Source organism: Acipenser ruthenus, chromosome 28, assembly GCF_902713425.1.
Source record: "Acipenser ruthenus chromosome 28, fAciRut3.2 maternal haplotype, whole genome shotgun sequence".
NCBI lineage: Eukaryota > Metazoa > Chordata > Actinopteri > Acipenseriformes > Acipenseridae > Acipenser > Acipenser ruthenus.
In genome coordinates, this window is record NC_081216.1 from 19300846 (window position 1) to 19315557 (window position 14712).

The following is a 14712-nucleotide window of genomic DNA, read 5'->3' on the forward strand; positions in this document are numbered from 1 at the left end:
ATCATTTTCCAGCAGGTATTGTGGGATTGCTTAATCTAAGAAGCTACAACCCATATTTGCTAAAGAAACCTGGGCCCATGTCTGCAAACCTCCTTTGGTTATACAACCCATGTACTCGTCGATTAAAACACCAAGTGGGTGGGGCTGATACACCTTTGGAAAGCCACTGCAGGCAAGCGCCATAGTTTTTTTTTTTAAATAAATATTTACAGTCCAGACAAAATACATTTTACTGAGCCTCTAGTTTAAAGACACTGTTTTTAACAACTTGGAAGCTCACACCTCTTATTCTAACCCTTTTACTGTTGCTTATCCCCATCTTTTTTTCTTTCCTTTAAGCATTTATTTGTAACTTGCTTATTTTATTACCAGACACCAGGTTGATTTCTTCACCCTAAATGTACAAATCTTTTACCCATGTTCAGTTTAGGGGGAATTATCCAATACTGTGTTCAGAATAATAAGGGACTCTCTAAATCAAAGCCAGACTGTTATTCCTTCTTATAGGGGGCAGGCAGGATCTCCACAAAACACTGGAACATCAAAACAATGAGCTCTCTGTTAATATTCTGTTAGTGTTTGTGCAGCCCAGCACTCCCCAAACCAAGGCTCCAGGGTTAGACCCTGCAGGTTTTTCATTGTGGCCCCTGATCAGTTGAGTTGGTTTATTGTGCAGCGTTTTCTGCAGCAGCTGCATATCAGCATTTTCAGGAGTGGTGGGAGTACCGTGAGTTAGTCTTTTTATAATGTTGTTTCAGCTTTTAGAAGGGGAGGGGGGTAATATGACATTTGTGGCATTGTCCTTTGCAGCTCTTTCAGTCAATCCTGTGTGCAAAAAGATAATAAACTGTGGTGCTTTTAAAAATGCCTGCTTCACAAACTGGTTAATAAAAAACAAAGATCAAATTGGCTTTCCCCATGCTCCTTTGGCTTAAAATTATTTATTCTTTATCAAAAGTTTTTTTTTTAAGTTACATAAAACATAGACATGGTTATCTTTGACTAATTGTTTTATTTTTACTCAGGCTTTTGAACTGTCTTGTTCAAAGGAGCTGATTATGCAATTTTTTTTTTTTTTATTGTTTTGAAAACAAGTTTTACCTTGTACCCTATTTAATTTACTAGGGGTGGTAACTTTTTTAGATGCATAATCACATAAGCCTGCACAGAGGAGACTTTTGCAGTTCATTTTGAATGTATCTTTCGTGACCAGAGGAAAAAAGAAAAAATATGCAATTTATTTTCAGCTTTACTTAGAATAACCCCATGATCTTACCAGTGTAAACTATGAAGAAATATGTACTGAACTACGGTAACAATGTGCTTTGTAAAAAAGATAATCTGTGTAATTCTAGAATTCAGAAGCTTTGTTGAAATCAGCCAATCAGAATTCCATTTGGCAGGTAGAATTAGCCCTGTTTTATACTGGCAAGGCAAGTGCGCGTAAGAATGGCACTTTGGAAGACCTTCCTCCAACTCTGCAGCCCTTTGCAAATATTGATTCTGGTCATTTGTGATGGCTGCAAGTTACCAGAGGTTTATAAATACGTCCCTTCATTGCAGAGCCAAAGGTTAATAAAATTGGTTGCAAGTGTATCAATTTTACAGATAAGCTATTCACAACAAGTGTAGTCTGGTGAATAAAAAGTCAATTCAGTCCTAGGAAACCACATGCAGCACCAGTGAATAGCTGCTTTTAGGTGCCTTTTTTTAGGAGGATAAATGGAGAATTGCAGCACTCTTCCATTGCAGCAGCCCCGGCTGCCAGTAAATCGCTCTGAATGGGTCTGGAGGTTGACAGGCCCTATTAAGACAAACTGCCTTCCTCATCGGAGAGATAAAATAAATCAGGTGTTTAGTCAAATTAAAATACTTGAACTGGAGCGGGCCCCAGGGAGCCCTGAGCGAAACTCAAGACAGATGTGGCTTGAGAATATAGAAGACACCCAGGAAAAAATGTAACACTGGCTGTGCAATTGGCTAGGGGCCAAACTTACAGTTCAGCCTCTTGTACAAATATAACTGTGTGAGATTTGTAAAAGCACACAGAGAGGAGGGTATATCTGAACGTGAGTTACAATTTTGCCATAGACTTGCAATTGTTGCAATTATGTTAGCTGTGTAAAGTCAATTGGAGGATCACTTACCATTGATTTGCGGAAGGCCATGTTTGAATGGCCGATTGCTGTGGTGGTAATCCAAATAACTCTGTCTTTGTATTTCATTGGAGACAGCTTGTTCAATTTCAAGGTTTTGCTTTCTGCCTCATAGGTGAGATGCCTTTTTAACTCCAAGATGTTTTTCTGAGTATAAAAATAGTCATGTATATGTATGTGCAATATATTTTTATTTATAATTCCATCCATCAATAATTGAATTGTTTGTAATAATACAGTATTTACATTATTATCAGGGTAATTAAAATGGTTTATATGCATCTAGGTGTAAATCTCTCGAACAAGGATTGAAATCTGTCATTAAAAAGAACCACATGACACATTAGCTTAGCATCACAAGCAACGAGTGTAAAAACGATGACATTGTAATGATGGGAATGTTTGCCGTATGAAGGAGATGTTTCCACATTATCCTTCATGGTCTGTCACTAATTTGCCACCTACGGCTAACTATGACAGATCCCTTATTTACTGAGAACAATTCAGGGCCTTATTCACTGTTAGAAAAAACCGTGTCTCTCACGAAAGAAAGTGACAATGCAACCTCACAATGTTAATGAAGTCATTTTACAGACACAGTTCTGAGCCAAGATTTCCAAAAGTATGTACAAGGCAGCAGTGTGGAGTAGTGGTTAGGGCTCTGGACTCTTGACTGGAGGGTCGTGGGTTCAATCCCAGGAGGGGGACACTGCTTCTGTACCCTTGAGCAAGGTACTTTACCTAGATTGCTCCAGTAAAAACCCAACTGTATAAATGGGTAATTGTATGTACAAATAATGTGTAAAAAATAATTTAATTGTATGTACAAATAATGTGATATCTTGTAACAATTGTAAGTCGCCCTGGATAAGGGCATCTGCTAAGAAATAAATAATAATAATAATAATGCAATGAGTGTGAACCAGTGGTACTGCTACAAGTTTGAATAGTCCTATTGTGTGAATATCTGGATTGTTTTGCAGTAATTGATGTTCAGATTTATTTGATTTACCTTTTTTTTCCTTCAAACATTGTGCAGGAGAGAGATGACCCTACAGGGATTTCCTTAATTATTTACATGGTTTTATAGTAGGTCCTTCGAAAGTCTAAAGGCTTATAAGTAAACACAGTTAGAGTAGCTTGTATCTGCAGCATCAGTACCTACAGTAAAAGTTGCCTTGCCTATCCAACTAGTACAGTAGTTGTCAGTAAGGGCCTGCACTGTTTCAGTTAGCTTTTGTGGATGTCTCAGAAATTAAGTGGGTTGGTCTCTGAGGAAGAAATACAGATAGACAGCTGTGTGTTCTGACAAAAAAAAGAAAAGAAAAGAATCTACTGTTGTGTGCCTTGCATGCTACAAGCATTAATAATATAGCGTTGTGGTAACTGGCATGACATCCATTCCATTGATAATTATTGTTTTTCAATAGAATCTGATACTTTTAGGAGCAGTAAATTAGAAGCAGATTTCCTCCTACTTTTCAGGGATCTGTTTATGTTTATAGACAACAGTAACCAACACTTAAAAAAACATTATTTGTGTGAAGAACAGAATCTGGTGCAGTACCTCACTGCCTTACTTCAGCATGATTCCAAACCACAAATATGCCCATATAAAAAATAATGCCACCAGCGTTGTGACCATTAAAAGAACATGACTGGGTTATTCTTCCATAGTAATAGGAATCAATGTTTTTTTTATAGTATTATTGACACTGGAATGTCATGTTTATCTTATATATTTCTTTTAGCTAAATGGACAGTTTTTGAGTACAATATAACCACATTCTAATTCAATGTGAATATACTTAGGCATGTATTATCTCATAACTCCACACTTAAAGGGGGCAAAAAACAAATCAAACGTGTTGGAGTTGGTATAGAAATCAAATGGTCAGGACAGACTTTTGATTCTCCTTTACAAGGGAAGTTACTGCCTATGTGATTTCTAAAATCTGAAGTCTGTAATGCTTTGATCTTTCATCTAACAAGTCTCCATATGCTTAATATCATCTCCTTGTTACTCGTACCCCTTGGTTATCCAATATTAATCAGGGTACTAGAAATGAATGAATGTCCCAGTAAAGCCTTCCATTTAGAATAATATAACCTGTTTAATATGGCCATGTAGAAGTTAAATTACCTGACTATCATGACCACAATTGAATTACACCTTTAGAAATCAGTGATTCAAAGTTGCTGTGGACCTGTGTGTGGCTGCGTTCGGAAACCTAACAGCACGTTGTACCCTCTGTCCTCACAGGTACCCCTGAAAGTCTTGCAGAGAAGGAAAGACAGCTCTCCACCATGATCACCCAGCTGATAAGTCTGCGGGAGCAGCTCCTGGCTGCCCACGACGAGCAGAAGAAGCTGGCAGCCTCGCAGATTGAGAAACAACGGCAGCAAATGGAGCTCGCCCGACAACAGCAAGAACAAGTGAGTTTCCAGTCACAGGGCTTGCACCGTTTACTAGGGTTCCAGGTTAGCTGCCTTAGTGCATGTGACGCTTTGTGTACATGTGTGTAATCTAAATGTATTTAACATGCGTCTTCTCTGCAATACTGAACCATTGTTAATAATAATGAAAAATTAACAGTGACTTATAATGTGTACTTGTTTTTACTTTAGAGAGCTGAAATATATCCTTTGTGTGATGCTTGTTTTTATTTCTAAAATATACTTTATTTATATGGTTTGCATTTTTGTAACATAAAACGATACCATAACTTCAATAGCAGTTACATACAGGACTTTGCTTGTAAAGATATTTAGAAAAGTGTACATGGAAGATGCTTGGTGCTTTATTAGCATTTTATTACAAATTAAAAAAGGCGTTAATTAAATTATGTGTATAATTCTGATTACATGGCTTTGACAGATATTAAAAATAAGTCATGTAATTGACCTTTATTATAAGGTTATCTGAAATGTCAATTATTAAGTGTAGTCCTATATTATTGCAATCCACTTCTTGTTAAAAAAAACACCTGAGGACAGTGGTATGAAGAGATGGGGGGAGTGTATCTGTACCAAGCACAAAAACCCTTCATACAAAGAATTACATAACTTTGAAAATTAGTGGTATATCAGTGTGGTTTAGAAGAAATCCAAATGTTTGGGTAGTTAGTTTCAAATAATTACATTCTTTGTTAACATTCTAAAAGGAATTTTATTTTATAAGTGCATTATAACAATTCTTATAGCAAATTAGAATTCCGACACACAGTAAGAATGAATTAAATGAGTACAGATTGTGAAATTAACTTTGGCTAAGATTTCCGTTTAAGTACCAAAGAAAAAAAGAAAAAGATCCCCAATCCAAATGTTTTTCTAACTCTTATGCAAATTACAGTTTAATAATTTAAAAGCACAGCTATTCAGCCTGAGCAGTCCGAGTAAGAGGAAATCAAACTTGCTTTACATAGCTCAAATTAATGTGCACTTTTAAAGAATATGACATTATTAGTGGAATTATCTATTCAGTTAAGCTGTGTTTTATAGGGGAAGTAGCATATTGTATGCTTAGATGATTTTAATGAATGCTGATTGCTGATATTTAATGTGCCTTAATATTTGCCCACATGTAAGAGTATAGACTTAGCTCTTAATGGAAAAGAAGATGGAAGAACATTGTAAGAAAAAATCAGAAGTTAGAATGTCATTTAGCCATCCAGACACGACATAGTAATTAACTGTTGACACTTGTGAATAAGCTAGCACAAATTAATCTTGACACATTTGCAGACGAGTGATGTCTTACAGTGAACACTTTGTAATTATATTTGAAAATGAAAATTAAATGACACTTAAAACTAGGTTGTCATGCTCAGTGAAGCGAGCTTGTAGTTAGAACGACTGGTGAAATAAAAAACCTAGAACTTGAGCCACCCGGTGCTTCTGTGCCATTCATCTGTGCATTAGAGCCGGATGACAGCAGAGTGCTGTGTGCGAGGACTCCGACTGCTAGCTTCCTGAGCACTTTTACTATGTGCAATTTAAAAACTGATTATCGTTGAATTCTGTTTTTGCATTAGGAACACAAATATATACTGTATTTAGCTTTTTACAAAAAAAAAAAATTGCAGATATTACTTGGTGTGCTTATGAATTGGCCTTGTACCGTAGTACAGCCAGCAGTTCTTTTGTTTTAATATGATGTTTTTCTTAAAGGCCCGTTAGTGAAAATGTAGTTTCTAACTCACTTATATAATCTACATTTTAGATATATTTAGATGTTCTTTTAATTAATATTTCCCCTTATTTTCTAATGTTATTTATTTATTAGAATTGGAGAAATAGTTGGATTTCTGTTCACATTCATTTTCTTTCCTTCCATCCTCCTTTCTTTCTTTCTTTCTTTCTTTCTTTCTTTCTTTCTTTCTTTCTTTCACAGACAGCTCTGGCAAAAAATGAAATAAATAGGGATGATTTCCAATTACTGTATCATATTATTGTTTTGCTCCCTGTACAGAATATCTGGGACTAACTGATTACTTAAACACTTTGCCGCCTATGGAAATGATTTCATTTTCCTAATAATACACACAAGGGTGGCAGAATTGGCTCCTTTGAGCAATTTAATAATAGAGCATAGAAAAGCTATGCTCTATTTCTTTTTCTTGTAGAGAGTATTTCTAATAGGGGGTTAATAGCCTTTAATGTGACTAAGGTGCTTGTAAGGTGTTGTTCACTATTACAGTATATAGTGTTTGATGCAGAAAAGTATTTTGCCTGTACAGTTTTAACCCTAGCCCCAGGCTTTCTAAAATAGCAGATCGGCCTCTGGCCAGACTTTCTGATGCATTGCAGGCACTTCTGTATGCTAAAAGGGTTATTTTCGGTGTATTTATAGGATTTGAATTGTATGTTTTTTTTTCTTTTTTTAATACAGACAGACAAACCAGGCTTTTTTTTTTATAAAAAAAAATATCTTGACTTTGTTTAGATTCGGTTGTTTTTAAAACGGTGTTTTCTGAATTCTTGACAGATTGCAAGACAACAGCAGCAACTACTGCAGCAGCAGCACAAAATCAACCTTTTACAGCAGCAGATTCAGGTCAGTCTGTGCGTCTTTTCGTCAAAGCAGCCATCTATCAGAATCAATGAAATGAACAAATAAAAGCAGCTATTTGCTATATATTTTTTAATATTTCATACATTTATACATTGAGTGTCAGGGTGTGTGGCACTGAATCTCGTTTAAGTTATGTTCCATTATGATCCAAATGTTTCTTCTCCAAATGTCTCAGTTACTATATTTCTAGGTTAACTACACAGTACCCAGTATAGACGTATATGCCATAAGTCTATTTCTTAAAATCTTAAGTTGTACAAATTGCATTTGGCAGCAGGATAGATGTTTTAACCTGTTTGTCACCAGAACGTGAAAGCTACCTCCTGCAGTAGGGACCAGAATTGTTACCTGTGTGCATTTTATGGAAAAGTTTAGTAGCTTGGACTAATTGGATTACAGTAGTCACAATCTGCAGCTCAAAAAACTGTTGACACTATTAGAAGGTTTCTGGTGTTCCCAGTGTTGTGGAGAATGGTAGGGGCTGGTTTTGGACCACCCATGGTCAGTCCAAATTGGTATATAAATCAAATGGTTAGGACAGACAGTGGTTTTGATTCTCTGAGATTCTCCTTTACAAGGGAAGTTACTACCTATGTGATTTCCAAAATCTGAAGTCTGTAATCCTACTATGGTCAGTGTTAGAGTTGAAACCAATACCAGGATCAAAGACAAGGGCATTAAAATAGCACACTGCTGACTGCACCCCCTCACCTTCGCACCCAGCCCTGCAAGACAGGTATTTAGCCTTTTCCCTTTTATGCTTCTAAATATTTTGAAATCTCAGGAGCCTCTCCGGAGATGTCACACCCTTGCTTCTTCGCTGGGTGGAAACCTGAAACCACCTCCTCTGACGTACAGGAGAAGCATTCCCATAAGTGCTTACAGAAATGCTGGATCAAACTGTGTGTTTAAACTCAAATGCTCTGCAGTTGATGCGTTTTCACACCTGTTATTGATCAGATTCTGTGATCAGTATTTGTTGCATTCTTTGTTGCATTACATTCTGAAAAACATTTCATAGTTTGCACAACTATTGTATCATTTACTGACAAGAACAAGCCCTCTATGCTCATAGTTACAAAAATATATTACTTGTAAACAGGTATAGGGTTAGGGTTTCTGTGCAGTGGTACATGAAGGATTATGATGCATACACAGTGGGGGTGAATGTGTGGTTTTGGTGTGAATATGGCATTTCCTTTCGGAGAGAGATGGGAAATTGTACTGAAAAGCAATAGCGTAGTTGCAAAACATATAAAAAACAAAGCTAAACTATAACACCTTTAAGGGATTTATTATATATACAGTATATGTTTTCCATATTCCAACTACTAGGTTGTCAATACCCCAGCAAAAATAAATAAATAAACATATAGCTTACTTTGAATGAGCAAAGAACAAGAGTTCATCAACAGCTCTGAATCGTTTTCTTTTCATCTCTCATTTGTAAGATATCCCTTTCAGATTTTACCTAGTTCCTATCCTTGTTTCCGATGGTCTTCTTTTATAGTTCACTCGCTTTTCATTGAGACCATCACTGCACTCCACAGCAGACCCAGCTGGGACATGCAAAGCTGAAGCAGCTGTGAGCTTCCGTTGCCTAACAATGACTTCTCCTGGTCAGCCAGCTATAGGCTTGGCAGGAGCAATTCTGTGATATTTCTCAAGCTTGCCCAACCTGTTTTATGTTTTAATTGTTTAAAACGATTTTAATACATTCCTAATGTCTTTATTAGTATTGTTTTTTCCTGTTCTTTAAACAAGATCGGACTTTTATTGGAATAGATGCAGACTCCACAAATTAAATAAATTAATCTTAATCTTAACACTTAAAAGGTTCCTTGCAAAGTTGCCTGTAAAGCTGTATTTTAGAACAGCTTTTATCTTTTATTTGTATCTCTGTGTGTGTGTGTTCTTTGTGGCTTAGTATTACCATTCCTTAATTTACACCAAGGGCCTGCTTGCGAATTCTACATCTGACTGGACTGAGAAACAAATGTAATATAAACATTCTGCAGAAGAAGCCTGTGGCTGAGACTAGAATTGAAACCTGGGGTCCTTTACTTTAATTAAAGCCTTCTCTTAAATAATGTCCCCTCCCTTAATACACACCAGCGTTAAGTTCATTAAAACCGTAAAGCTATGTTATGGGTCCTGGTTTCAGTGGTAAAACAGTGTTCTGTAACCCTACTGTTTGTATATACTATGTTTAGCATTAAAAGCGGGCCTCAAAGCAATTAAAGTGCTACTGTTTTGGCTCAGGGGACCGTTCCTTTTTTGTTATTGATAACGTAACTGATCCCACCCGTGCAAGCAGTAAACTGAACATGCAAGGTCCAAATAAACTGACAGGACTGAAACACGACACCCCTATTGGCACTCTACGTGCATTCAGTGTTTCTTTGAAAGAACACAGGGGGTATCACGAAAAAAACTGGAAAAGTCTGGAATAGAGCACCATCTAATTTAAGCAAACCCTTTGAATGTTTTTTTTTTTCATCCTTTCTTATTTATTTAAAGGGAAAAAAGCTTGAGTCTTTGTCCGTCGGGATTACAATGTCACTAGTTTTAAGATGCCAGATGTTTCGATTACTGTGTTAGAAGCTTATCAGACGTTTAAGCCCAAGATATATATATATATATATACATATATATATATATATATATATATATATATATATATATATATATATATACATATATATATATATATATATAACCCTTTACTTCATCTTGTTAAATTTCATACTGCACGTTACTCATTCTGTGCAGTAAAGGCTTTCTGTTTTGCTCTTCAATTAAACGTATAACAGCATTAGAAATAAAACAAGAGGCTTGTGGCAATTAAACCCAAATGAAAAAAAAGATCATTTCTATAAAATACCTTAATGCCCATCTGTTTTAGACCATCAATAAATTTCTCATTTAGAATAACAGAATAAGAGTTATATAGAGTATATATATTTTACGGGATTAGGATCTACAACCTTATGGGTCTAGATATTTTTGTTTACGAAGGTTTGTCTCCTTGACAATTAGGATGTGTACTTTTATTTCCCATTCAAAACAAATCCTGCTTATTTTAGTATTTGAATAGAAGTTCACTGTTTCATTTGGCTTTTCTAATTATAGAGTAGTAAATAGCAGAATGGCATATGTTAGCAACATGAGCAGCAGTCTATGAAATGAGCTACGAGTTAATAAAATGATCTTGTGGTGGTGTTGGCCAAATGTTAGCACACATGTTTTGGAGAGTGCTATTTCAACAGAACTATAATTTGGCAGCCCAGTACAGATTTGGCAGCCCAGTTACATGTAACATAGCATTTCTTTATTTTGTATTAATTATGCACAGATAATCTTCTATATCCCAAATAACATTATTGTAGAATTTTAGGTTTTAATACCTGTGTTAGGCATAGATGCATAATATTAATGCTATGACTGATATATTTTACAGCTGTTCCACACTGATAAATTATTGTTTCCAGTCAAGGGACTCCTTGGTATGTTTTATGGTGTTTAGCTCAGGACTTTGGCTACCCATGGCAGCTGGATATTGTTCCATGTAATAACATTGGGCTGTATTCTTAAATATGTTATACCTAGGTAAAGGAAAGTTTCAAAGTTCATGGGCTTCATTGTGGGTTTATATTGTCTTCATTAATTCAGACAGTTCTGAGAATGTGATGACATCAGGGGTCACAGTTTGTATTGACAGGATCAGATCAGAAGTACAGTGATGGAGAGCAGACGTACATAAAAGAGAGAACAGCCTAAAAAGAAATCCCAGGTGATATATCCAACCCTGCCATTCCAATAGCAGATTTCAATAGGTAATCTTAACTTTGACCCGAGAGGCCTTCACATTCTTAGTCATTTTAAGTTATAGTGTTCTGAAGAACATTTGCAGAAATTCAGGGCAGGTGTAAACTTTCTATTACAATTTATAGAAATGGCATGCGGCTCCCATATTAGAAGACATACCAAACATACCATTATGATTTAGTTAGCACAGAAATAGGCTTGGTAACCTCTAATGTTTAATATAGAGATAAAGTAGTACAAGACCTATGCAATGTGTAGAATGAGTTACTCCTTTATTCAGAACAGTTACCTGCCAGGATTAGGGAGAGCTGAAGCTTTTATTGCTTGAATAGAGAAGAGGCAGACAAATCTCAAACATTAATCTTGAATAAACTAACTGATAAGCTTTAATCACTGACAGAGCTGGTGCAAATTACCCTTGTATAGTGACAATCTAAGATTGTATCACCAGGTTTTCAAAACTAGAATCAGCAGCAGCTTTTTTCCCCCTTTATCCACAAGCCTTCAGTTAACAGGTTTTCTGATGTTCCAGAAAAAATAATAATATTCTTAACAGATTTTTTTTTTAGATTGTATGGACAGAAATTGTGCTTCACTGTATTTTCTTTGAACTTCAAAGGTAGTGAACCAACCGCTCCATTTCAAACAAGCATTACAACAGAGTTAATGGGAAAGTCGATAAGCGATAACACTCAAAGTGGGAGGAGGATACAAGATGCAGATATTGTTTCATTAAGTTCTAAGGCCATTGTGCAGTTGATTATGATCAAATAAGATGTAGAAAGCAGCTCTGCACAAGGGCCACTGATGTGCAAACTCCTCTGGCTGTTTATGCTTTGTGTTAATTGCATGGCCTTAAACACACAGTCGTTGTGATGGATCTGGTTTTACTTATCAAATGCAGCCCTGCTTTTCTTCTCCCTGCTGTGCAGCGGGAACTGTGCACTCCTCCAGCCTCTTTTCATTTGGGCTCTCAGCGTCGAGCGACGACAGGATTCCAGCTATCAGTTGAGGGTGTCCCTTTACTGGAATTCACCCTTCGAGCTCTTCTTAAATTCACTGGATCAGAATACAGTAAATTGTTTTACCTATTTAACTTTTTAGGCTCCAACAGAACAGGGTTCTGTGCAGTATAGGGATTACCAATCAGTTTGTGTGTTATGGCTCACTTCCTCATTACTGAAAATTTGTTATGTTTTAAGTCCAATCAAAATTTCCTGCAATTTTTTTTCTGTTCTGTATTATAGACATCAAATAGATTTTCGAACATATCCTTGCACATGCAGGCTGTAGAACACAAAAGCAATTCAGCCGAGTAAAAACATGTTTTGTGCTCTTAACACAGTTTAGGACCTTGCAGAGCTTGGTCCAATTTTAACAAGCAGATACCACTTTTTAGGTTTGCAGTTCAAAGTAAAAGGCTTCCTAACATGTGGTTTTAAATGGTGTGGATGAACAGCGGGGGACTTCCAAGGGTTAAATAATAACTGTAGTCAGACTCTAGATTAAAGATACCATTTAATTACAAAAGGCTAACCACCTACACAGCACGCACAAGCAAGCTCTCATAAAGCAGTCCATCACATAACAGAAAAACTTGGAAGAAAGGCCCTGACTCGTGTGTATATTAACCAGAGCAGATGAAATGATTTATTGGGTTTTATATACAATCTGTAAAGGGTAAGCATTGCTAACAGAATGAGTGGCAGCCTCAGGGAGCTGAGTAGGCCCCAGGGACGGCCCTTTGTTCCTCTGGACTTGACAGGCATGTGTCTTTGCTAAATGAGGGCTTAATTTCTCTCATATGTGCACAATTTCCAGAGCCCATAAAGGCTGCCGAGACTGCAGTTATTTAAAAGCGCCAGCTCGGAAGGAAGCAATCCTCAAGAAAGGCAATGCTGAAGGCCTAATTAATTGCTGTAGCCGAACAACCTTTTTTTGCACAGAATATGAGGGTTTGTTTACCGTGTATGAAACTAGAATAGATATACTTCCTTGGTGGAAATTAGTACTTCACATGTGGCGTGTGTCGGTGGGTGAATTGTGTGTGTACCAAGTGCCCATTCATGCACATTAAATGCTTGTCTCATACAAGTAAAAACCTGAACAAAATGAAAAGAATAACTATAATATTTACTCATGCACTTATTTTTGTGGTGAAGATAAACAGGCTCTTAAAGCTGGTAAAAAAAAAAAAAAAAAACATATTCCTTGCCAGTTCAACTACTTGTTTTTTTAAGGGCAGCCAAAGCCCATTCACCTTAAACGTGTTTTTACATTTGCGTCTGTGTTTTTGTCAAACTTCTTGGGATTTGAGGTTTTTTAGAGCGCTCCCACCTCCCAGTGTTGCAAGCCCCTTTGTGGAAATCCAGTGGCTTGATTTTTTACTGCTGAAATGATGGAATACTTTCAAGGCAGAACTTAACAGTTTTAGACTAACCCGTATTACACTCCATCTAAATAGATGAAAGTCACCAGATGATTTTCTGTTTTCCTTTGCTCTTTTATAGGACTTGCACGTCTTGAAAAGAGAAATCATTGTGCTTGTTAGAAAAAAAGTGAACGTTTGGTCTGGGCTTTGAACATACCTGTGGTGAACCTCAAAAAAGCCAAATAACCCTCCTGTAAATCCAACAGGAGAAGAGGAAAGACCCATCATATTGACATATTGCCTGTTAAATGAATATCTGATTTAAACCAACATGAGCCTGTAATGCCAGGTTAGCTAATATAAGATCTAATTAGGCAAACAGTTCCAAAATGCATGAATTAACTCTAAAAAATGCATTATAAATGACTAATTTAGAAAGCAATGTATTACAAAAGTAGTAGAAAAGTCTAGAGAAAAAGCATCAAGGCAAATGCATAGTCATTTACAGGTTCAGTAATATTTACTATAAAGCACTATTTTTGTATTTGTAAGAAACATAAACCTAAATAATGTGTTGGACTTATTTGAATGAGAAATTAAAATACCAAGTATGTTTTTATATGTGGTATTATACAGGATGTTAATGCTCATGCAAAAGAATGACTAACCTTGTGCGCATGCAATAGTAAAACTATATTTTATTTTTTATAGTGTGATAAGTTGTTTATTATTAAAAGAACTGTGAATTAAAAACACAAAACACTGTTCAGATGAAAAGAGATTGCATAAATATCTCATTTCTAGACCTGATTAAACAATCCATAATTATACAGCATTGTAAGATTGTGCTCTGCTCATGTGTTTGTTTTTCATATTGCATGCATGTTTCATTATACAAACATTCATAATGGAAATGAACAGCCCTGTCTTGGGCCAATGTGAGACCTTTGACATCAGCACCAGAGCTAATTCGATTATGAGTTTAAATAACGTTGTCCATATTAAAAGTGGATAGTTAGCTGATGAAGATCTTTCCGTGGTAACTATCAGATAAAGGAAACGGTGACCCAACTCATTATCCCTTTGATTTAATATATTGACACTTGGGTACAAATAATTCCGTTTAGTGGCTTTCGCTTCCAAGGGATCAATTTAATTAGTTATAAAATGTGACTTCTTGTCAGGAGCCAGAAGAAATGCTGACGTTAAATAAAGTCATATACAATTTGAACAATAAAGCTACTGGGCCCGGTTAAAAGTTAATGATGCACAAAAAATGGTGT

At 36.2% G+C, this 14712-nt stretch overlaps 1 protein-coding gene across 11 annotated transcripts in view; it reads left to right on the forward strand.

The window, feature by feature from the left end:
• Nucleotides 1-14712, forward strand: part of LOC117434574 (transcription factor SOX-6) — a 167278-nt gene that overhangs the window by 100820 nt on the left and 51746 nt on the right. For all 11 annotated transcript variants that reach the window (XM_059002998.1, XM_059003004.1, XM_059002996.1 and 8 more), the window contains 2 exons: nucleotides 4420-4592; nucleotides 7144-7212. In XM_059002998.1, coding sequence (XP_058858981.1) covers nucleotides 4420-4592; nucleotides 7144-7212 — 242 coding nt within the window. The remainder of the gene's footprint in view (nucleotides 1-4419; nucleotides 4593-7143; nucleotides 7213-14712) is intronic.